The 24,355-nt window shown below is 30.7% G+C and overlaps 1 protein-coding gene across 3 annotated transcripts in view; it reads right to left on the reverse strand.

Annotated features, from left to right (window-relative positions):
• Nucleotides 1–24,355, reverse strand: part of LOC142319489 (ubiquitin carboxyl-terminal hydrolase 48-like) — a 417,524-nt gene that overhangs the window by 273,618 nt on the left and 119,551 nt on the right. For all 3 annotated transcript variants that reach the window (XM_075356825.1, XM_075356833.1, XM_075356843.1), the window contains exons 12-13: nucleotides 16,650–16,774; nucleotides 794–978 (exon numbers count right to left, since the gene is read on the reverse strand). In XM_075356825.1, the coding sequence (XP_075212940.1) occupies nucleotides 794–978; nucleotides 16,650–16,774 (310 nt within the window). The remainder of the gene's footprint in view (nucleotides 1–793; nucleotides 979–16,649; nucleotides 16,775–24,355) is intronic.

Genomic DNA, 24,355 nt, shown 5'->3' on the forward strand with positions numbered 1-24,355 from the left:
TCAAAATTTAATAAAATAACTATTATATTAATTTTTTTTTTAAATGTTTAAATAGATATCAAAATATTGTATATACTGCATCTATAAAACAAAACATAATTACCATACAACCTTTCTAAAGTAACATCTCAATACAGTAGAACTAAGAAAGGAGAAAAAAATTATGATCACATCATAGAAAGTATTAATCAAATCAAAAATAATTTTGCATAAAATGTCATTATTAAAGTCAAAAGTAATTTTGCTCTATCTTACTGTTTGCCTTTGCAAAAAAAAAATGAGAGAAAATATTTCATAATTTGCTTGAATAAAATTTATTCTTATGTGATCAAGTATACTGGAATAATCTATTACACTTAAGTATTTATCAAAATTTAAGTTATTTTTTTAAGTTTATTAAATTTTTTTGTAATATGATAAGCTGATTTTAATAAACAAACCACTTGAAAACTCACTGAACTATAATAATGTTTTAATTTTTGCCATCTCATTCATACAAAACAGTTCCCCCCTCTTTATAAGTGGAAACCTGCCAAAAAGAAAATTCATCTGAAGTCCAGATGATTTCTGCTTAAAAAAGGTTTAATGCAATTACAAGAATTTCAAGATTTACAGTTCTATCTGTTGACAACAATAACTCGCATCCACCATGAAAAAAATATAATTATTTCAGAGTTCTTTTTCCAGGACAAAAACCAATTTACATACTTATACAAGCTGTCTACTAATAAAAACAAAACAGAAATTACATAAATATTTTATAAAGAAAGAAGAAATCAGTAAAAAAACATACCTTAAATACTGTCTCCAAGGTATAACAAACTCCTCTTTAGGTAACATGAAGAAGGTATTGACATTAACACATTTTTCTAGTTCAGGTCTATTCTTCCCCAAAAACAGATCTTTCAACTGCTCCTTCTCATAAATAGCTTTTTTTCTAAACTGGTCCTTAACTTCTTCATCTTCCGAAGCAAGATTCTAAAAAAAAATTATCAAAAATATATTTAATACAACAGATATAAAATATATATTATTTTTCGCAATAGAATTTAATGATCTTTCATAAGTTTACGGACACCTTAGAAAAACTGTTTGTCAGTTTGTCTTTAAACTTATGAACTACATATAAATCTTATATGTCCGTGAGAAACAGCTTTAAAAATGCATCTTTTGGTAAAAACCACAAGCTTCTAAGTTAGATGCTTCAAATTTTATGGAGTCATTTAAATATTTTAAATGAGCTAAAATTAGCCTGTTTTTTTATAAAGAAATTACTATTTCTCGTAAAATATGTAACCTAGGCTAATGAGTGTGATATCATTTTAAAGCTGTGTTTTACAGTTTTTCAATAGAGTAATAAGAAAAATTCTAAAAAATTTATTTTTTGAGTTAAAAGGGTTTACGTCGTTTTAAAATTTTCATGAAATTTTTCTTTTTAAGAGAGTAATGTTAAAAAATGTACAAATCACTTTAAAGTGTCAGGTACACAACTTAGGGCTGTCAGGCATACCAACAGTAATTAACAATATCAAGTTGGTACTATTATCAGCTGTTACCCACCAAAACAGTGATGAATTAGCATTTGTTTCTTTGGGGTTAGGTTGGTGAAAATGTTTTTTATTAAGAATGGGAAAAGTGTTAGTGTAGAAGTAAAATGGCAAGTAATCGGTCTCTGGAAAGCAAACAAAATACACAGAGACATTGCTGAACAATTAAAAATATCAAAAACATGGTACAGCAAGTTGTTAAAAAATATCGTGATCAAGAAACTGTCATTGATCTTCCACGATCTGGTCGACCACGAAAAACGTCAATGAGGCAAGACCGAGCAATTATATAGGTATCAAAACTTAATCGGTGTGCTACTTTGCCTGATATAGCGACAGAAGCAGGACAAAATCATGGAATTCAGGTTAGTACTGCCACTCTTTTCTAGACGTTTAAAAAAATCTGGAATGGAATCACATTTCGCATTAGCAAAGCCTCTTTTAAGCGCTGACCACAAGTCAAAACGTCATCAGTTTTGCAAGCAAACAAAGAACTGGTTGAAAGAAGCTTGGCGAAAGGTTCTATTTTCTGATGAAAGCAGATTCCAGTTGTATTCAAACAGAAAAAATTATTCAGGCTAACAAAAACTGAAAACTTTCTACCAGCCTGCATCATTCCTGCTGTGCAAGGTGGAGATGCTGTCTTGGTAACTTCAGAGGGCGCTGGACACCTTCTAATAATGGATGGGACAATGAACAGCATATAGTACATAAAAACAATGGAAGAATTCATGCTTCCTAGTGTCCATAACCTGTTGGGTGAGAATTTCATCTTCCAGCAAGACAACGCACCTTGTCATAAATCACGAGTTACCAAGGCATGGTTTGATGCAAATGATGTGGAACGTTTGGACTGGCCTGCTCGTAGTCCTGACCTAAATCCAATTGAGAATTTATGGAATCGGATGGCACTGCAACTTGCTAAAACAAAACCTAAAAATAAGGCTGAGTTACGACTTCAAAACGCAAGTCTGTGGCAACAGGTGACAAAAGAAAAATGTCTGGAATTGATTGAATCAATACCTGATAGAGTAGCACCTAAAATCATATTGAGGTCATTTAAAATACTAAATATTTAAAAAATTATGTAGCATTATCTCTTTTATTTTTATTTTTTATATTTACATGTATAAATAAATATTTGTCATGAAATATTGATTTTTCGGTTATTTTTAACTTGTCCTTAAACTTATGAAAGATACTGTAATTTCAGAAAAAAGAATGATTGATGATAAAAAATTTTAAACACAAGTTCATCATCTCCAAGACACCAGTTTTTAAATTGACAATATGAAATGCTGTTAAAAAACCACAAACTTAAAAATATTATTCGAGCTTTAATTTACAAATTTATCAATAACAGAAACCCTGTTCACCATGTGAAAGGCTTAATGCTTACATACATGCAGACATTATTCAGTTAAATATACTTGTAGAAGCACTTTCAAGTATATTCTAGGCAAACCTATTTTTGCCATAGCAAGATTCGCAGAATCTTCTAGATTGTATGAAAAATAAAAACTAGAATAATGGAGTGACTATCTTAAATCCAAACCTGTACAAGGAACTGATGAAGTAAATCAATAATTATTTTAAACTGTTCATTAAACTAACAACCAACAATTAGTTAATAATTAATAGTTAATAACAAAATAACTATTTTTAATATGGCGCAATTGTACTCCAGTAACAAAACATAGAACATGTCTGTACAACTACATAACTCATTGGTACAAATTCATTTACAGATGGCATGTTTATTCACATATAATACTGTTTATAACTGTTATCAGTAAACTTTACAGCTATTAATAAAGGAAAAAAATGTTTATGCCACAAATTATTTGTGAAAATTGGTTTTGAGAATTGGTCACTCAAAAAAAATATACTAAAACTTGTCACCCTTTATCAAAAATGTATATTTAGCAAGTAACTTTTGTTTGCCATATTACATAATAAGTTTAGAAAAAGCAGGCTTTAAACAGGATAAGTTTAAATTCTTTTGAATATTTATTAGTACACTAAAGCAAGGCCACAAAAGTATGTTGTACTCATTGCAAGGATAGTCTTATAATTGCAGTTGAAAAGCTAAGGCTAAATAAGACAAAGAGTTAATGATATATGCTAGTATTACTAAGAACCTTAAGAACCTAGCAATTTTGTTTAAACTTCAAAAGTGGCACATTAGCACACAGTAATTTACGCTGTATAATAAACATATGTTCAGTTTATGTAGCTAATTATATAATATAAACTTATTCAGCCACTCCACACAGTACATAATTTAAGAACATTCATACCTTCCTTTTTTCAAAGCGCTTCAGGCCTAAGCCCATCTTCAGTAATTTTTTTTAGATTTTTCCTTTTTTACATTTACATATTAAAATACATGATACGTTAAAATTTTTAGAACACATATTTGTTCAGTGAATAAAAATTTTTTTTTTAAATTTAAAAAGTTTTATTTAAAATTTTTAACATGCTGTCAATACATTAATGCAGTACTGTACTGATTATCTGATTTATTAAAAATTTCCTATCGGTGTATTCAAAATTTAAAATAGAATGTCCCCATCAAATTCTGTCTGCAGATTCATTAGGCTGAATTTACGTTCATATATATATATATATATATATATATATAAAAGCTTTCTAAAATTTCTAATGTTTTATTATTGCTTTCATGTTTACTTTTTCAATTATTTCTAAATAATTTTCCAAACTAGTTATATTATGTTTGTTAATTATTAAATGGTCTGCTAAATTTGAGAAACCTATTTTTTTATTTTTAAATGACCTGAACTGTTCATTAAATCTATCTTTGAATGACCTAATTGTTTTTCCAATATATATTTTTTACAATTATTGTATTTCATTTTAATAATATTATAGTAAAAAAATAAATACAATTCTTATGGTATTTAAAAAATAAAATGCAATAATTGTGAAAAAATATATATTTCAGGTCATTTAAAAATAAAAAAATAGGTGTTTCTCAAATGTAGCAGACCACTTAATAATAATAATTAACTAGTTATAAAATAATTAACTAGTTTGGAAAATAATTTAGAAATAACTGAAAAAGTAAACATTGAACACGAATATTCCGTGTAAAGATTATAATGCTGTGTACATTGAAAAAACATCTCAATACCTTAAAAAAAGAATAGAAGCCCACAAATATAGAAAAAAGGAAGTGACAGTGCTCACAGAACATACAGTTGAACATCAACATTCATTTGATTTTAACACCACTAAAATATTAGACAAAGAACAAAATACACATTAAAGGACCACTCTAGAAATGATATACATCAAGAAAATACAAACGCTGTCAACAATAGAATGGATATAGCTGGATTAAGCAACATATACGTTAATTTAATTTAAAAAATCATACTTATATTGTAAATTTAGTTTTAGGGAAAATAATGTTTAATGTTTGTAATTTTTTTAAAAATATTTGCATTATAAAGGTTTTAAATACACAGGAAATAGCTATCAGGTTATATAAAGAGATACATATAATTATCTAAAGGTAAGACAAGTCATGTGTGAGTAGGGAGATCAATTACAATAAGGGTGGGGATAAAATATTGTTGTCTAGGATGGGTAGATCAGTTAATTTCTTAGGAGGCAAGAGAATTCTGTATCATGTGTGTATGAATGTATATTGTCACCTGAGGAAGCTTAGAGAATTTTATGTGAAACATAGTGAATTTAATTTATAAGTTTGTATAGTTGATTGGGTTAATCGAAGAGATTAATAAAGATACTATTTATAATCTTTATTGATGCATTTTTAACATGTAGTTTAAAATAATAAATAATGAAAATGATGATCACAAGACACCAATAATATGTTTTCCTAATTTTGAAAGAATTTATTATTCAGTAGCAATGATCATCCCCTTGTTTATGTACTAACATGATCGCATTACATTTTGAAGTTGCTTTTCAAAATATATAGATCATTTTTTTTTCTTCAGTCATTTGACTGGTTTGATGCAGCTCTCCAAGATTCCCTATCTAGAGCTAGTCGTTTCATTTCGGTATACCAACTACATCCTACATCCCTAACAGTTTGTTTTACAAATTCCAAATGTTGCCTGCCTGCACAATTTTTCCCTTCTATCTGTTCCTCCAATATTAAAGCGATTATTACAGGATGCCTTAATATGTGGCCTATAAGTCTGTCTCTTCTTTTAACTATATTTTTCCAAATGCTTCTTTCTTCATCGATTTGCCGCAACACCTCTTCATTGGTCACTTTATCCACCCATCTGCTTTTTAACAATCTCCTATACCACCACATTTCAAAAATTTCTTAATGTTTTCTTCTCAGGTACTCAGATCATCCAAATTTCATCTCCATAGAGCTACGCTCCAAACATACACCTTCAAAAATTGTTTCCTGACGTTTAAATTAATTTTTGATGTAAACAAATTATATTTTTGACTGAAGGCTTGTTTCGCCTGCGCTATTCGTTATTTTATATCACCCCTGCTTCATCCATCTTTAGTAATTCTACTTCCCAAATAACAAAATTCTTCTATCTCCATAATCTTTTCTCTTCCTACTTTTACATTCAGTGGTCAATCTTCGTTATTTCTACATTTCATTATTTTCATTTTTTATGTATCTTGTTCTATTTTCTTGCTTATTTTCATGCGGTAGTTCTTGCATAAGACTTCATTCATGCCATTCATTGTTCCTTCTAAATCTTTTTTACTCTCAGCTAGAATTCCTATATCATCAACAAATTGTAGCATCTTCGTCTTTTCACCTTGTACTATTACTCCGGATCTAAATTGTTCTTTAATATCATTAACTGCTAGTTCTATGTAAAGATTAAAAAGTAATGGGGATAGGGAACATCCTTGTCAGACCCCCTTTCTTATTTTCTTCAATTATTACTGTTGCTGTTTGGTTTCTGTAAATGTTAGCAATCGTTCTTCTATCTCTGTATTTGAACCCTAATTTTTTTAAATTCTGAACATTTTATTCCAGTCTACGTTATGGAATGACTTTTTTGTCTACAACTGTCAAGCATGTTGGTTTGTTTTTCTTTAATCTTCCTTCTACTATTAATCTCGGCCCTAAAATTTCTTCCCTTGTCCCTATACTTTTTCTCCTCTCAATTCTTCTGTACAGAAGTCTAGTTAATTTTTTTGATGCATGAGTAGTTAAGCTAATTGTTCTGTATTCTTCACATTTATCTGCTCCTGCTTTCTTTGGTATCATGACTACAACACTCTTTTTGAAGTCTGATGGAACTTCCCCTTTTTTGTAAATATTACACACCAGTTTGTATAATCTATCAATCGCTTCCTCCCCTGCACTGCGCAGCAATTCTACAGCTATTCCTTCTATTCCAGGAGCCTTTCTGCCATTAAAATCTTTTAATGCTCTCTTAAATTCAAATCTCAGTATTACTTTTCCCCCTTTCATTCTCTTCTTCCTCTTTAACACCATTTTCTAATTCATTTCCACCATATAACTCTTTAATATATTCCACCCACCTATCGACTTTGCCTTTTGTATTATTTACACCAATTTATAACACATTATTAGATTTTAATTTATGGACGCCAAAATTTTCCTTAACTTTCCTGCGTGCTCCATCCAATGTTCATTTTTCTTTCCACTCCTGAACACTTTTCTATAATTCGCTCTTCTTTCGCTAGTTTGCACTTCCTGTTTACAGTATTTCTTAATTGTCCATAGTTCCTTTTATTTTCTTCATCACTAGCATTCTTATATTTTCTACGTTCATCCATCAGTTGCAATATATCGTCTGAAATCCAAGGTTTTCTACCAGTTCTCTTTGTTCCGCCTAAGTTTGCTTCTGCTGATTTAAGAATTTGCTTTTTAACATTCTCCCATTCTTCTATATTTTCTACCTTACCCTTTTTACTCAAATCTCTTGCAATTTCCTTCTCAAAAATCTTCATTACCTACTGTTCCTCAAGCTTCTTCAAATTCCACCAATTCATCTGAAACCTTTTCTTCAGGTTTTTAAACCCCACTCTACAATTCATTTTCATTAAATTATGGTCACTATCAATATCTGCTCCAGGGTAAGCTTTGCAATCGACAAGTTGATTTCTAAATCTTTGCTTGACCATGATATAATCTATCTGATACGTTGCAGTATCACCTGGCTTTTTCCATGAGTATATTCTTCTATTATGATTTTTAAAGTATGTGTTGGTAATTACTAAATTATACTTCATGCAAAACTCTATAAGTCTGTCTCCTCTTTCATTCCTTTTTCCCAGCCCATATTCACCCAGATGGATATTCACCATACATAATTAAGACCTTTCAATTAGTAATAGTCAGAGGACAGTATCAAAACACTTAACTATTGTTCTATCTTTATTTTTTATACCAATGAAAAACATTAAATAGTAAACTAAATTTTTTTACTTCATAAAACATTTTGTGCATCTAATATGAAGAATCTAAAATAGAAATGATAAGACATGATTCATACACATCTAACAGTACATTCACCTGACAAACTGCTGGTGAAACTTTAATTCAACAACTTAACATGTTAATAGGCTAAATTCAATTGCAAAATTACATAGAAATACACAACCTCAATTTTACAAGTAAAACAGATTGCTAATTATAAGTGATACATTTTTTTATATATTTTATTAATATGACTAATATGATAATATTTTCCACTTCTTTCTGTTCGGTATTAATCTTTAAACCTCATTTTAACTGCTATACTCTGCATTCTCACTCAATGTGTTTTATAAATTCCAACCTCTGCCTTAAAGTTTTTATGTACCTTCCTCTTAAGATTAGATTTCTGAGTCAGAGTGGCCTTTCTTGGGCCCAAGCTCCTCTTGAAACCAAACTTGTCTTCATTCAGTACACCTTTCATAAATTACCCTGAGTATTTTTTATGTTAGAAATGTTAACTGGTACTCAGCTAGTTCAAACTTACCTGCTATTGCTTTTATAGATGTGGTAAAACTTACACTGTTATCAAATCTTTGAATACGTTAGTCTTATAAATGCTGTATAATAATCTTCTGCAAACCAAAACAACAATTTTGTTGAATATTATCTAATCCTACCATCTTAGTTCTGTTTAAATCTTTTACAGCTCTATCTCATTCTGAACTCAAAAAGCAATTACCTCTGATTCATCATTAATTCTTTTTCTCCTTTACAATCTCATCTCATAACTTTCCCTTCTATACATTTCTCAAGATACATATTTAGCTCTTTCTTTTCTCCTTAACAATAGTTAAGCTTCCGTAAAAATAAATTGTAGCTTAACTGTCTGTCCAATAATTATATTTTTCTCTATTTCACATTTCTTAACAGAACAATTTGATTTCCTTTGCTCTTTTCAATCTTGTATTAATTTTACTTCTACAATCTACACAGTTTCCTGCCTTTACCCCCTTTATAATTTTTATATTTCATGCATTCAAACATAAATTATAATGTACCAACTGTAATCTAATCTTTCAGATTTAAATTTCTGCATGTGCTTTAATAATTTGATTTTTAAATTTAAACACTAGTTTTGCTAAAATAAAAAAAAAACATTTAAACTCTTGCACTCGTATCAATGGTATCTGTCATAAAAGGACTGGGAAACCCCTTAAGTATGTAGTTGAATAATACATACTATTTACAATGAATTGGTTTATTTAATATGTCATAAATTCATTGCAATCCTAAGGATACCAATATATGTAAAATTTGAACATTTTGTAACAAAACAGTATAGCACGTATCCATTGTTAAACATCAGGAACTCTAATCTCAATAATCAAAAGTTTTGATTTTTAGATTTCTTTATTATTCTTCCCCTTCAAAGAACCTTTTTAAATAAATACTAAATTCAGATATTTTAAACCCATAACTTTATATTAAGCTCATCTAAATACCAACATAAATTATACATATATTATACATAATTATTGATAAACTAGCAAGGAAACACTTCAATTATCCAAAATAATTAATTTATTGTGCCAGTTGTCTTTTTTAATAAAATACATGAATTGTATTCTTCACAATCAGAGATGCTTCTTCAAAGAAGGTGATGAAGGAAAAACTACATATTTATTTTGCAGTGTTAGTAAAATTTCCTTACAAACTATATTTTTGTTTTCAATACATAACATCTGTCACTGTCTGAGTTTAATTATCAAAGCATATAAAAAGTGCAAGAAAACAAATAACTTTACTTAGTTTAGTTCAGTTAAAATCGTTAGTCCACTCAAATTTGCTAATTTGTTATTCTTTAAAACCTTCAGTATTTACTATAATTCAGAATATAATTTACTGCTTTTTTTCTTTGCCTTTTTCTGTTTTTTTTTTTAACGTTTGGAACCACCATTATTGCTTCAGAGAATGTGATGAATGACAATTTTTGTAGCGTGTGAAAATGCCATGCCTGACCGGGATTCAAACCCAGGACCTCCAGATGAAAGGCCGAGACGTTACCACTCGCACTATGGAGGCTTTTTTTCTATGTTATTGTACTTTATATGAACTCTTTTTTACTTCAGTGCACGAATAAGCATATAGATGTGAACTTTAGTATACGAGTAGTCTATTAAATGCTCAAAAACTAAGTTTAGTAATAATACATGAATTTTTAGGGTATAAACAATTGCATAAGCTTTATACTGTATAATCCTATCTCATTACAAATAAGGCCAACAGGACAAAACTGTATCAATGTATCACAAAGCATACTAAGTCAAAATTTCAGTAACCAAAAAAAATTATTTCCCTTTAACTTTGAGTAAATAAACAATAAAATACAGTAATAAATGAACAGAACTTGTCAACTGAAAGAAAGGCACATTTTAACACTTACACCATCTTCAGGCTTGATTTTGTTTCACAATTTACATTTAAATTATTGCAATATTTAATATTTGCATATTATTTTAACTCAAATATCGTAATTCAAAAGTCAGGTTTTGAATTACGATACGATTTGAATTCTTACTTTGAAACAATTAAGAACTCATTTCACAAGTAGTTTTAGTTTACAAAAGCTACCACTGTTAACTTACATGAAGAATTATATTACTCATCATTAAAAAAACTCATTAATAAAGGAATACACCATATACTCTAGGTTATGTATACTGGTTAGTTGAAAGTATTACTGCTGTCCTGAAGTAAGTTACAAGAACATTTATACATGAAATTCTTAATGTAATTCATGGACATCCATTTTGAGAATAAAAAAAAGAAGTTACACAACAGATTTCGAGCGTTTTCTGAAAAGTTTTGAGCCTCAACATGAAGGTGGCAACACTCGTCAACAAAAGTTTGGGGAATGTATTTGCACATACGTTGAAAGGTACTTACTAAAATTCCAGCCAATTTGGACACTCAGTTGTTTGATAATTGTTTGAGCGAGTCATTGTGTTTTTTGTGAAAATGGAAAAAATTGAATATTCTGCCGTGATTAAATACTTGCATTTGAAAAGCAATATGCCTACGAAAATTAAAACAGAGTTGGAGCTGTTTACAGGGACTCTGTTTCATCAATTGCCATTGTGAAAAGATAGGCAGCTGAATTTAAACATAGTCTTGCCAGCTTGGTTGATGATGAGTGTCTGGGATGGCCAAAATCTGCAACCACCACCGATATCATCGAAAAAGTTCACCAAATGGTGCTGGAAGACCAAAAGGCCAGCGCATTAAGGTTAAAGATATAGCAGAGGCTATGGACATATTGAAAGAACATGTTTGTCATATATTAACTGAAGAATTGGACATCCGTAAGCTACCCATACGTTGGGTGCCGCGTTTGCTCACATTGGACCAAAAATGCATTCAAATGAACATTTCCAAGGCCCTGCTAGAGCAGTTTAAGCGAAAACGAGTCAGATTTTTGCATAGATTCATAACTGTACATGAAACGTGGATCCACCACTACACTCCTGAGACAAAACTGTGGACTGCAAAGGGTGAAACTGCTCTGAAAAAGGCGAAGACGGTTTTATCGGTCGGGAAGGTGATAGCAACTGTTTTATGCAATAGTAACAGAATTTTGTTTATCGATTATCTTCAAAAAGGTAAAACAATAACAGGACAATATTACACATCATTACTTGACAAGGTGAAGGCAAAAATTGCAAAAAAAAAACAATCGCATTTGAAGAAGAAGAAAGTGCTTTTCCATCAGGGCAATGTGCCTGATCACACTTCAACAGTCACCATGGCTAAAATTCACGAACTGCACTTTGAATTGGTTGACCACCCACCGTATTCACCAGATCTGGCCCCAAGCGACTTTTTCTTGTTTCCTAACCTTAAAGTTTCGCTTGGAGGAAAGAGATCTTCATTTGATGAGGAGGTTATCGCATACGTAAAAGCCTATTTTGCAGAGAAAGACTCCAGCTACTATTTGGAAGGGTTAAAGAGGTTAGAGCATCACTGAAAAAAGTATATCTATCGACTTGAAAGAAAACTTTGTTGAAAAATAAAACTGTATTTGACAGAAAAAATATGTCTTTCTATGTTAGGCTGAAAACTTTTCAGACAACCCTCATACTTAAGATTTTGGATATTTTGCTTGACAGTTAGTGATAACTCATAATGTAGTGCATATACATTGTCTTTCCCCACAAAAATTTGAGAATACAGTTCCTGTATACTACTACATTCGATTCACTGTTTACTTGTGAATTTATAACATAAGAAATTTTTTGTTAATATGCTGAAATATTCAAAGATTATCGTTGATTATTCTTGATTTATACAATACATTGTTCAAAATGCAAAATAAACTGAGTTTTAAACTCAAGGAACTTGATTTCACAGAAAAAAAATACACCAAATCAAGCAGCTGTTCATAAAGTGGAGGAAGAAAAAGATGTTATTCTCAGAGAAACAGATCGAGAAAAGCATTCCAGGAATTCAAAAATGGGAAATTACTTGAAACAGCAGTTAACTTTTAAAATAAATAAAATGTATCCAAATGTTGGTGTGGGTGTGTCTTAGATGTTTTACTTTAAAGAAAAAATAATTAGCATGAAAATACGGCATTCAGAACTCTCAGTTTAAAGTAAGCAGAGGATGGCTATGAAAAAAATTGACAATCATCAATTTATCAGCAGTTACCAAAAGATATTTAAACAAAGAATTATTGAATTTCAAAGAGGGATAAACAATTTAAAAAGGAAAACAATATTTAAGAGTATAGAAAATAGTCAACTCTGATCAAACACCATTGTCTAGATACTACAACAAATATTACAAATCTAATACACTACTACAAATGTATGTTTAAATATTGCAAATACTACTAGATCAAAAAAATGTGAAATGAGCATAGTATACAGACATCAGGCAGCAAGAAGTAGTGGCAATAAGTTATGCTGTCAACAACAGTGAATGTATAAATATTGTGTCAACTTCTGTTATATTTAAATGAAAGACTATGCCAAAAGAAAACTTTTAATAAGAGAGATTTAAATAAGAGTACAAGAGGAATGATGGACAAATGGATCTGTTTGGGACAGATGTCCAAATGCACTTCCTCACTGGGTGTCTTTACTAGTACTGGATAGTTTTCAAGGTCATTTAGGTGAAAATATAGGAAAAATTTTTGAAAAAAGAAATGAAAATAGATTTTGTCATTATTACAGGTAACATGAAACGAATGAACCAATCATTAAACCTCTAGTACAAAAAACTGTAGGATGTATGCATTAACACCTATAGGAAAAATAAAGCAAGCGTCTTCTAATATGATATACAAGTGGATTTTAAAGACAAGATTTCGTCTGAGTAGTTCAGAAGTTTCCTTAAAAATGAGCAATTTGAATGCACTTGATCAGAGCTAAGACAATCGCTACTACTGACTACTACTGATTTAGAACATAAAATATAACAATGAGGCTGGAATTTTTTTTTTGTGACAGCAATTCATTCCAATGCAAGGACAGCTAAATAGTGAATAAAAATGAAAATGTACTTTCATTTTTCATTTTAATAGTGATAAAAAGTGGTATGTCTGTAAGATGTATCTTTTTTCAGTAAACATTTTATATTTCAGTTTAATTTTATTTAATTAATAAATAAATTCTGTTCATAAAGTGTAATACTTATTTCCATGCTAGCACTTACAAGAATCATTAAATAATGAGACAAATGACTAGAGAAATTGTTATTTATTCAATGACAATAAAACTACCACACTCAACATAATAACCAGCTACATTTAGCACTTGTCCAACCTTTCTCTAAGCTTTCTAATTCCAGTAGCTCAGGCATCAAAGAGAATCTATCAACTCGATGCCTGAGCCATTATGTACAGGATTCTTGAGAAGCTCATTGTTGTCGAAATTGGTACTATATAAAAACTCTTTGACAGCACCAACAAAAAAAAAATTTTCTGGTGTGAGATCAGGACTGTAAGGCGGATGTGGCAACCCTCCTCACCCGACTTTTGAATAGCTTCTTGGGTCTTTTAGAGTTTGGGGGAGGTGTTATGATGTAAAAGAACTATGGCTTTTCAGAGATAACCAAGATGTTAACTCCTTATTTCGAGTTTCACTTTATTTTATAACATCTCACCACAGCACTCATAGATTGTACTTTTGTTCTACCAAATATGTCCCACAAAATATAAATACGCACAAGTGGTGTGCATGGGAAACAAAATCCACTGAATTTATACCGTTCTGCTGAACAGTCACTTGCATGTGGATGAGCGTACTCATATATTTCTTACTTGTTCATGCTGGAAATTTATGTTAACTAATTTTCTAGTCTTTTAATTACCTAAAAATAACTTACTAAATTTTATGAAAAGAGAAAGACCTAAGTTTGTGAAATTCACTCAAAAAGACATAGACAAAAGGTTTGTGCTAAATTTACGGGTAATAAATCCTAATCTATTACGTATATCAAAAATTGATTTACAAATTTTTATTTTACTTTTGTGTTAGATTAATTTACAATTTATTTTCATTTGATTTCATCTATCAACTAATTTGTTTATGACCTGAAAATTAGTTTTAACATAAATTTCACTCAGTATTTAACAGAGATCTGACAAAATAAGTAGAATAACTGTAATATTTGTGTTTTAAACACATAATGAAATAATACACAGTATATTTTAACGTTTTTATTTAAAAGAATAACAATAAAATTAAAATCTCATTAATCCCTAATTAAAATTAAGGCTCCAAATCTCATTCAAAAATCAAAAATAATGGTAGCAGACCCATTAGAAATAAACCACACAACAGAAAAATAAAAATAGTAAAACAATTTAAATACCTAAGAAAAATTACAACATACAACTTAAATGAAAAACCCACCTGACAAGAAATAATAAAATGATAAAAGCCCAAAAACTAGCATGGTCCACATACAACAAAAACTTCCCATCCATCAACACGAAATTAAAACATTACAAAACAGTAATTAAGTTACCTACGGAACTTAAACCCTCTTCACAGTAACTCAGAGGAAGAGAACTGACAAGATCATAAAAGCAGAGAGAAGGATCGTAAGAACAAATGTAAACAAGAAACATCAAAAAGAAGGACAATAGTGGGAAGTGTCAAATGAGGTGGTCTACAGGAAGCTAGAGAACCCATCACAGACACTATACGTAAGAATAGGATCTGTTTCTTTGAGCATCTCATGATAACACCAGAAAACAAATTAACAAGAAGAATTAGACTCTGGAATCAGAAGCAAAAGGTGGAATGGATTAGAGAAATAAGAGAGGATATAGAGAAAGTGGGAATAACTCGGGAAGATCTACAAAACAAGACAGAAAACGTCAAATTAAAAGACAAGTAAATAAGATTTACACCAAAAACAGACAAACATTAAGACAAAAAAAGAGTATTTACAGATGCAAAAAGAAAAGAAAAACATAACAAAAGAAAAAGTATTGGGAAATTCAAAACAAAACAGTGCGCTTTTCAAAAAAAATAAACTGGACACAGATTGACTAAAGTGGTTCAATGAGGGAAAAAGAGATATTTTTGTAACATATGTTTTATTAAAAGGAAATAATCACCAAAAAGTATTAATTTAAAATGAAAATAATAGTATCAATACATAATTATAAAATAAAAGAAATAAAACAGTTATCTAATCAATACTAAGTGAAATACAAAATCATTTATAAAATAAATTTATTTATTTTAAATCTACCATCTTTCGAAAGTGTTAAACGTTCACACAAATTTAAAATTCCTCCAAAAAAAAAAAACGATTCAATGTAACTACGAACGATCAGCATAGTAACAAAATATAAACATTTCTGATGCGCTTACGTACAACAATAGAGTCAACAGTAACATACTGACTTCCACCAAGAGGGATAGAAAAGCCACTGTACTACCAGGCTTATGTGTGTGGTGGCAGGTTACATGTATGAATAGAACATGCTCCTGCAAGTGCTCAACACTGAATGGGTACTTTTTACCATATTGTTTTAACATTCATGAGTGATTGTTTTTGGCCTGTTTTATACCTTCACCAAATAAAAATATCATCACAGCATGCTGTTCTTCTACCCGTTTCAAGTGGAGCCTACATTTTAAAATAAAGAAAAGAGGTTATAATAATGAACATTCTTTTTGAACAGCTGATATTTTCTATATCACAAGTACCATGCTGAACATTAGACAGTTTCAGTTTATTCTATTTCCTCAGTTGCCATTTGCCTCTTTAATTATTGAACAACCCTCATATACATTGTGCATCCTAGAAATTCCTTGCATATTTTATATATTAGAATTTTTAAACTAGAAAAAATTCAAAAAGTGTGAAATTATGCATATAGATATGGTAAGTGCAGTAAAACAGATACTTTTAAATCAATTATAAAGCAGAGCTCTCATGAATCATCCAAAACATCCTTCTACATGAAGTATGATCACAATGAATTTCTACTCTTGGTGATTTACAATAGAACACAAAATAAACTACATACTTTATGAAGTGCAAGACTAGAGCAAAAAATAGTAACATACAAGAGAATATCATTAATATCTGCTACCACGATAATTTTTACTAATAAATTATAACAATTATAAATCACAAAATATCATAAAACAAACCTGGCACTGTTGGCATGGCTCCGCATCATGAGGGAAAGTTATTGATGAAGGAAAATATTTTTGTAATATTTTCCAAACACTTACAGGAACTAGACGACGCGATGACTGTTCTATTGTTAAATTACCTAAGGATAGTAACAATCAGAACAAAAATTATAGTCATATCAGTACAATTCAGTATAAATCAATCACTCTGAACCCAAGTACTCAAAAAGTTAAAACAAAGTTTAACTCAAAAATATTTATATTTAAAAATATATATAAATATTCATTACTTATATTTTTACTCAGTTTATTTGTTTTAAATTTTTGAGCATCAGTTCAAGTGCTATGTATCTTAACCTCAAAGGATTTTTATATACGTCTGTGTCCTTAGTAAGACTCAGAAGTTATGCCCAAGAAACAAAACACAATAAAAATTATACTCCTTCAGATACACAAACACCTCAGATTCCACGAGTAAATGGGAACTATTCAAAACTTAGAATAAAATGTTATTATAATATTAATATAATAAAAATAGGAGTAATGTAATTATATAATAATGCAGTATACAAAAAAGAAAATAGAGAATTTAAAACTATGAGGACCTTTTGTCACGTAGTGCACATCCAACCAATAGGAGAGTTCATAGCATATTTTAATCAGCATGTCTGGAGCAATGGAAACAATAACTGCTTCAATCCTTTGCCTCAAATTGGGTAGATCAGTAGGTAGGAGAGGCACATACGTAAGATCCCAAATGAAAGAATCACATGGGGTTAAATCAGGTGAACATTAGAGGCCACTGCAAACAAGCTCTGTCATTGCACTCACGCTTACCAATTCAGTGGTTCAAGAAAACATCATTCGACCAATCCTGTAGAGAATTAAGCCAGTGAGAAGGTGCACCATCTTGTGCCAAGTAAAATTCTCTGGTGCTTCTTGCAGTCAAGGATATATATGCAGCATATCTAAATAAGCAACTACTGTTATGCTTGCTTCAGCAAAAAAGAACCGTCTGTAAACTTGCAATAAGGATACTGCACAGAAAGCATTTAATTTTGTGGAATCCCTTTTGCAATGTAATAAATGAGAATTTTCTGACCCCCAACTTTGACAATGTGTTAACTTTTCCACTAAGATAAAATGTCGACTCTAAAAATATAATCCAGAAAGTAATCATCTTCGTGTTGCAACATGAAGATCCTGTACTATCTTACCTTTACACAGACAAGTCATTTCAAACTGATTATGCCAGCACAAATGTTATCACTTGGAGTATCACAATTAAACTTTCTATGAACTGTATTCACATACAACTCTTTCTTTTCTGTTTAGCCTCCGGAACCACTGAAAGGTATTACTTCAGAAGATGAATGAGGATGGTATGAATGTAAATGAAGTGTAGTCTTGTACAGCCTGAGATCGACCATTCCTGAGATGTGTGGTTAATTGAAATCCTACCACCAAAGAACACCAGTGTCCATGATCTAGTATCTAAATCCGTATAAAAGTAACTGCCTTTACTAGGATCTGAACCTTAGAACTCCACTCAACTGCAAAACAGAGTTTTTCTGTTCACGAGTCACCATCTTGGCCATTGCCATTGTCAAGTGGAAAGGTAGGGAATCCATCGGCAGCCATGCACACAACTAAAACTACCTTTATTTCTTTAATTCTAATCTCAAATCAACAATTTAACCTAATCCAAGATATTATAACAAATTAAAACCTCCAATATTATTTTCTATACAATCATTATTAACAAAAACTCTTGAAAAAATCTACATACATTATCTTTTAGAAGACGGTTCATAAGTATAACAAATATTTTTATCAAGAAAAAATTCCGATATCAAACAAACAGTTTTTCATCTTTTGTATGGTCTGTTATGAAAATTTTGGTTTCATCTGAGATCATCATTAACACATTCAAAACTACGGATGACAAATGGCTAGTCTACATTTGGAACACTTTGGAACAAGCATTTTTTATTGTTAAATGAATTATTTGTTTATCAAATTTTTTTGAATTATTATTACGAACAGTTAATTCTGTAATTATTTCAGTTAACAGTAATTATTATTACTAACAGATATTTATTCTTTATACGACAAATTTATTAATCAGTTTGTATATTATATCATGTATATGTATTTTTTTTTTTTTTGAATAACCTTGTTTAAACCTTATATCTAACATTAGGTGAAGACCAATTTGGTTTCAGGAAAAGTATAGGGACAAGGGAAGCAATTTTAGGCCTCAGATTAATAGTAGAAGGAAGATTAAAGAAAAACAAACCAACATACTTGGCGTTTATAGACCTAGAAAAGGCATTCGATAACGTAGACTGGAATAAAATGATCAGCATTTTAAAAAAATTAGGGTTCAAATACAGAGATAGAAGAACAATTGCTAACATGTACAGGAACCAAACAGCAACAGTAACAATTGAAGAACATAAGAAAGAAGCCATAATAAGAAAGGGAGTCCGACAAGGATGTTCTCTATCTCCGTTACTTTTTAATCTTTACATGGAACTAGCAGTTAATGATGTTAAAGAACAATTTAGATTCGGAGTAACAGTACAAGGTGAAAAGATAAAGATGCTACGATTTGCTGATGATATAGTAATTCTAGCCGAGAATAAAAAGGATTTAGAAGAAACAATGAACGGCATAGATGAAGTCCTACGCAAGAACTATCGCATGAAAATAAACAAGAACAAAACAAAAGTAATGAAATGTAGTAGAAATAACAAAGATGGACCACTGAATGTGAAAATAGGAGTAGAAAACATTATGGAGGTAGAAGAATTTTGTTATTTGGGAAGTAGAATTACTAAAGATGGACGAAGCAGGAGCGATATAAAATGCCGAATAGCACAAGCTAAACGAGCCTTCAGTAAGAAATATAAGTTGTTTACATCAAAAATTAATTTAAATGTCAGGAAAAGATTTTTGAAAGCGTATGTTTGGAGTGTCGCTTTATATGGAAGTGAAACTTGGACAATCGGAGTATCTGAGAAGAAAAGGTTAGAAGCTTTTGAAATGTGGTGCTATAGGAGAATGTTAAAAATCAGATGGGTGGATAAAGTGACAAATGAGGAGGTATTGCGGCAAATAGATGAAGAAAGAAGCATTTGGAAAAATATAGTTAAAAGAAGAGACAGACTTATAGGCCACATACTAAGGCATCCTGGAATAGTCGCTTTAATTTTGGAAGGACAGGTAGAAGGGAAAAATTGTGTAGGCAGGCCACGTTTGGAATATGTAAAACAAATTGTTAGGGATGTAGGATGTAGAGGGTATACTGAAATGAAACGACTAGCACTAGATAGGGAATCTTGGAGAGCTGCATCAAACCAGTCAAATGACTGAAGACAAAAAAAAAAAAAAATCTAACATTCCCTCTATGAATCATGAGACCTTGCCGATGGTGTGGGGGCTTGAGTGCTCAGTGATAAAGAGCAGCTGGACCAAAAGTGCAACCGTTTTGTAGAGATATCTGTTGAGAGCCAGACTAAGGAATGATTTCTGAAAGGGGGCAGCAGCTCTTTCAGCATAGGTAAGGGCATAGGGTAAGGTTAAGGGCATAGGTAAAGAAGACTTAAACGGCCATATCAACACCACTCAATCTTCTGAGTACTGCACAGCTGAAAGCGATGGAAAACTACAGCTGTTTTTCTTTCCAGAAAATGTAGCTCTCTGCATTTTCATGTAACAAAGATGGAGGCGCCTTCCTTGATAAAAAATATTCCGGAAGTAAACTAGTTCCTTTGTTCACATCTCCAGATGGGGACTACTAAGAAAGGGTCACCAGAAAAATTAAAAAATAATATTCTACAAGTCAGAGTGTGAAATGTTAAAAGTTTGAAAAAGGTTGGTAGATTAGAAAATTTAAAGAGAGGAATGAGTAAGTTAAATGTAGAATGTTGTAGTAGGAATTAGCAACGTTCAGTGAGTAGAGGAAAACGACTTTTGGTCAGGTGATTTTATAATACTTAACTCAGCGTCAAATAAAGGGCAGGCAGAAGTAGGTTTTGTAATAAATAAAAATATAGGGCAGAAAGTAAAGTATCTCAAAAAGTTTAGCAATAGAATCATTGTAATCAGGATAAAATCAAAACCTAAGCTGACAACGATTGTTAACATCTATATTCCTACAAGTACCCATGACGATGATGAGATTGAGTGTATATGAAGAAATTAACAAAGAAATTAAACATATAAAAGGGAATGAAAATTTAATAATAGTTGGAGATTGGAATGCAAGCACTGGAAAAGACAAGTAATAATGTGGGTGAATATAGGCTGGGCAAAAAGAATGAAAGAGGAGACCAACTTTTGTATAAAATATAATTTAGTAATTGCCAACACCTACTTTAAAAATCATAATAGAAGAATATACACATGGAAAAGGCAGGTGATACTGCAAGATATCAGATAGATTATATCATGGTCAAGCAAAGATTTAGAAATCAACTTGTCGATTGCAAAGCTTACCCTGGAGCAGATATTGATAGTGACCATAATTTAATGAAAATGAATTGTAGAGTGGGGTTTAAAAACCTGAAGAAAAGTTGTCAGATGAATTGGTGGAATTTGAAGAAGCTTGAGGAACAGTAGGTAATGAAGATTTTTGAGAAGGAAATTGCAAGAGATCTGAGTAAAAAGGGTAAGGTAGAAAATATAGAAGAATGGGAGAATGTTAAAAAGCAAATTCTTAAATCAGCAGAAGCAAACTTAGGCGGAACAAAGAGAACTGGCAGAAAACCTTGGATTTCAGACGATATATTGCAACTGATGGATGAACGTAGAAAATATAAGAATGCTAGTGATGAAGAAAATAAAAGGAACTATGGGCAATTAAGAAATACTGTAAACAGGAAGTACAAACTAGTGAAAGAAGAGCGGATTATAGAAAAGTGTTCAGGAGTGGAAAGAAAAATGAACATTGGATGGAGCACACAGGAAAGTTAAGGACAATTTTGGCGTACAATTAAAATCTAATAATGTGTTAAACAAAGATGGTATACCAATTTATAATACAAAAGGCAAAGTCGATAGGTGGATGGAATATATTGAAGAGTTATATGGAGGAAATGAATTAAAAAATGGTGTTATAGAGGAAGAAGAGGAATTTGAAGAGGATGAAAGGGGGAAAAGTAATACTGAGATCTGAATGGTAGAAAGGCTCCTGTGATAGGCAGGATACCTGCAGGCAGTGCAGGTGAGGAAGCGATAGATAGATTATACAAACTGGTGTAATATTTATGAAAATGGGGAAGTTCCATCAAACTACAAAAAGAGTGTTATAGTCATAATACCAAAGAAAGCAGGAGCAGCTAAATGTGAAGAATACAGAACAATTTGCTGAACTACTCATGCATCAAAAATCTTAACTAGACTTCTGCACAGAAGAATTGAGAGGAGAGTGGAAGAAATGTTAGGAAAAGAAAAATTTGGTTTCAGGAAAAGTAAAGGGACAAGGGAAGAAATTTTAGGACTCAGATCAGTAGTAGATGGAAGATTAAAGAAAAAAACCAACATACTTGGCATTATTAGACTTAGAAAAGGCATTTGATAATGTAGACGAATCAAATTTCAACATTTTATAAAATTTATGGTTCAAGTATAGGGATAGAAGAATAATTTCTAACATTTACAGGAACCAAAACTGCAACAGCAATAATCGAAGAACATAAGAAAGAAGCAGTAATAAAAAAAGGGAGTCCAACAAGGATGTTCCCTATCCCTGTTACTTTTTAATCTTTACATAACTAGTAGTTAATGATTTTAATGAACAATTTAGACCCGGAGTATCAGTGCAAGGTGAAAAGATAAAGATGTTACAAATTGCTGATGATATAATTCTTAGTGAGAGTAAAAGGGATGGTGAAAAGATAAAGATGTTACAATTTGCTGATGATATAGTAATTCTTACTGAGAGTAAAAGGGATTTAGAAGAAACAGTGAATGGCACGTATGAAGTCCTACACAAGTACTAGCACATGAAAATAAACAAGAACAGAACTAAATTAATGAAATGTAGTAGAAATAATATAGATGGACCACTGAATATAAAAATAGTAAGAGAAAATATTACAGAGGTAAAAGAATTTTGTTATTTGGGAAGTAGCATTACTAAAGATGGACAAAGCAGAGGTGATATAAAATGCCAATTAGCACAGGCGAAATGAACTTTCAGTCAGAAATATAATTTGTTTACATCAAAAATTAATTTAAACATCCAGAAAACATTTTAGAATGTATATGTTTGGAGTGCAGCTATATGTGTAAGTGAAACTTCCATATATAGCTGTACTATGGATGATCGGAGTACTTCAGAAGAAAAGATTATAAGCTTTTGAAATGTGGTGCTTTAGAAAAATGTTAAAAATCAGATGGGTGGATTAAGTGACAAATGAAGAAGTGTTGTGGCAAATAGATGAAGAAAAAAGCATTTGGAAAAGTATAGTTAAAAGAGCAGGCAGACATATAGGGCCACATATTAAGGCATCCTGGAATAGTCGCTTTGATATTGATGGGGCAGGTAGATGGGAAAAATTTTGCAGGCAGGCAATATTTGGAACATTTATACAAATTGTTAGGGATGTACGATGTAGGGGGTATACTGAAATGAAACGACTGGCACTAGATAGGAAATCTTGGAGAGCTGCAACAAATCAGTCAAGGACTGAAGACAAAAAAAATAATTTTTCAGAAAAATTTTGACAGCTGAGTTAATAAGTAGTCAGCAGAAGTTAATTATCACTGATTATTTTGGAATTGTTTTCACAGCAACATAATAACATTACACCACAACATATGCAGTTTATATCATTATTGTGATTTTAATTCACAACACCTCATAATTACAACAAAATCATAAACATAATATTTTACTACAATCACATATTATTCATGTACAACAACCAAATTTTGGAAAGAAAATCTGGTAAACAAAAATGCACATTATATATGCAAAAGTACAGTAATATTTTAATTATTTACCAAAACACATTTATCATTTATATTATTATATAATAGATCATATTTTAACACATTTCAATTATCAGTAATCGATCATCTAAATAAAACAATCTGTAAACTATATAAATACAAATATTTATTGTTCATAACTTATAATTTATTAACTTAAAGTAATAAATAAGTTATAACTTATTAACTGTTCTGCTGTTAACAGGACATAACAGTAACCCTGTTTTAAGCCAAGCAAGAAAAGAATAATACCACAACACAGTACTAGGCTAGATCCAACCATAATATAAAATTTGACATATCCTTGTTGAACAGACATTCTTGACTTGAAACCTATTACTTTACATTAAAACTCTCAATGGCTAGAGAAAGGAAATCAAGTTTTAATAAATTGTAAATCAGAATAATATTTATTCTTTCTTTCATAATTTTATAGGTGCATTATGTAGCAGGATTGAACTGATACTGATTCAGAATTTCAGTATAATAAAGAAGAATCAAGTTTAATTTAAAACAGAAAATATGATATGAGTTGGTAATTCTCAATAAGAAATACTGAAATAATAAAATGGATAAATGTGAGAGGGAATAGATTACTATTCTCTATTCTCTTATTCTGTTGTATGAGAGAGAATATCTATTCTTTCTCACATTTATCTACCTACCTCTGTTTTACTATAAATTACAATACTTTATTAGTGTTTGTTGTACGTAACAGT

This window comes from Lycorma delicatula, chromosome 1, assembly GCF_047948215.1.
Source record: "Lycorma delicatula isolate Av1 chromosome 1, ASM4794821v1, whole genome shotgun sequence".
In the NCBI taxonomy this organism is placed as follows: Eukaryota; Metazoa; Arthropoda; class Insecta; order Hemiptera; family Fulgoridae; genus Lycorma; species Lycorma delicatula.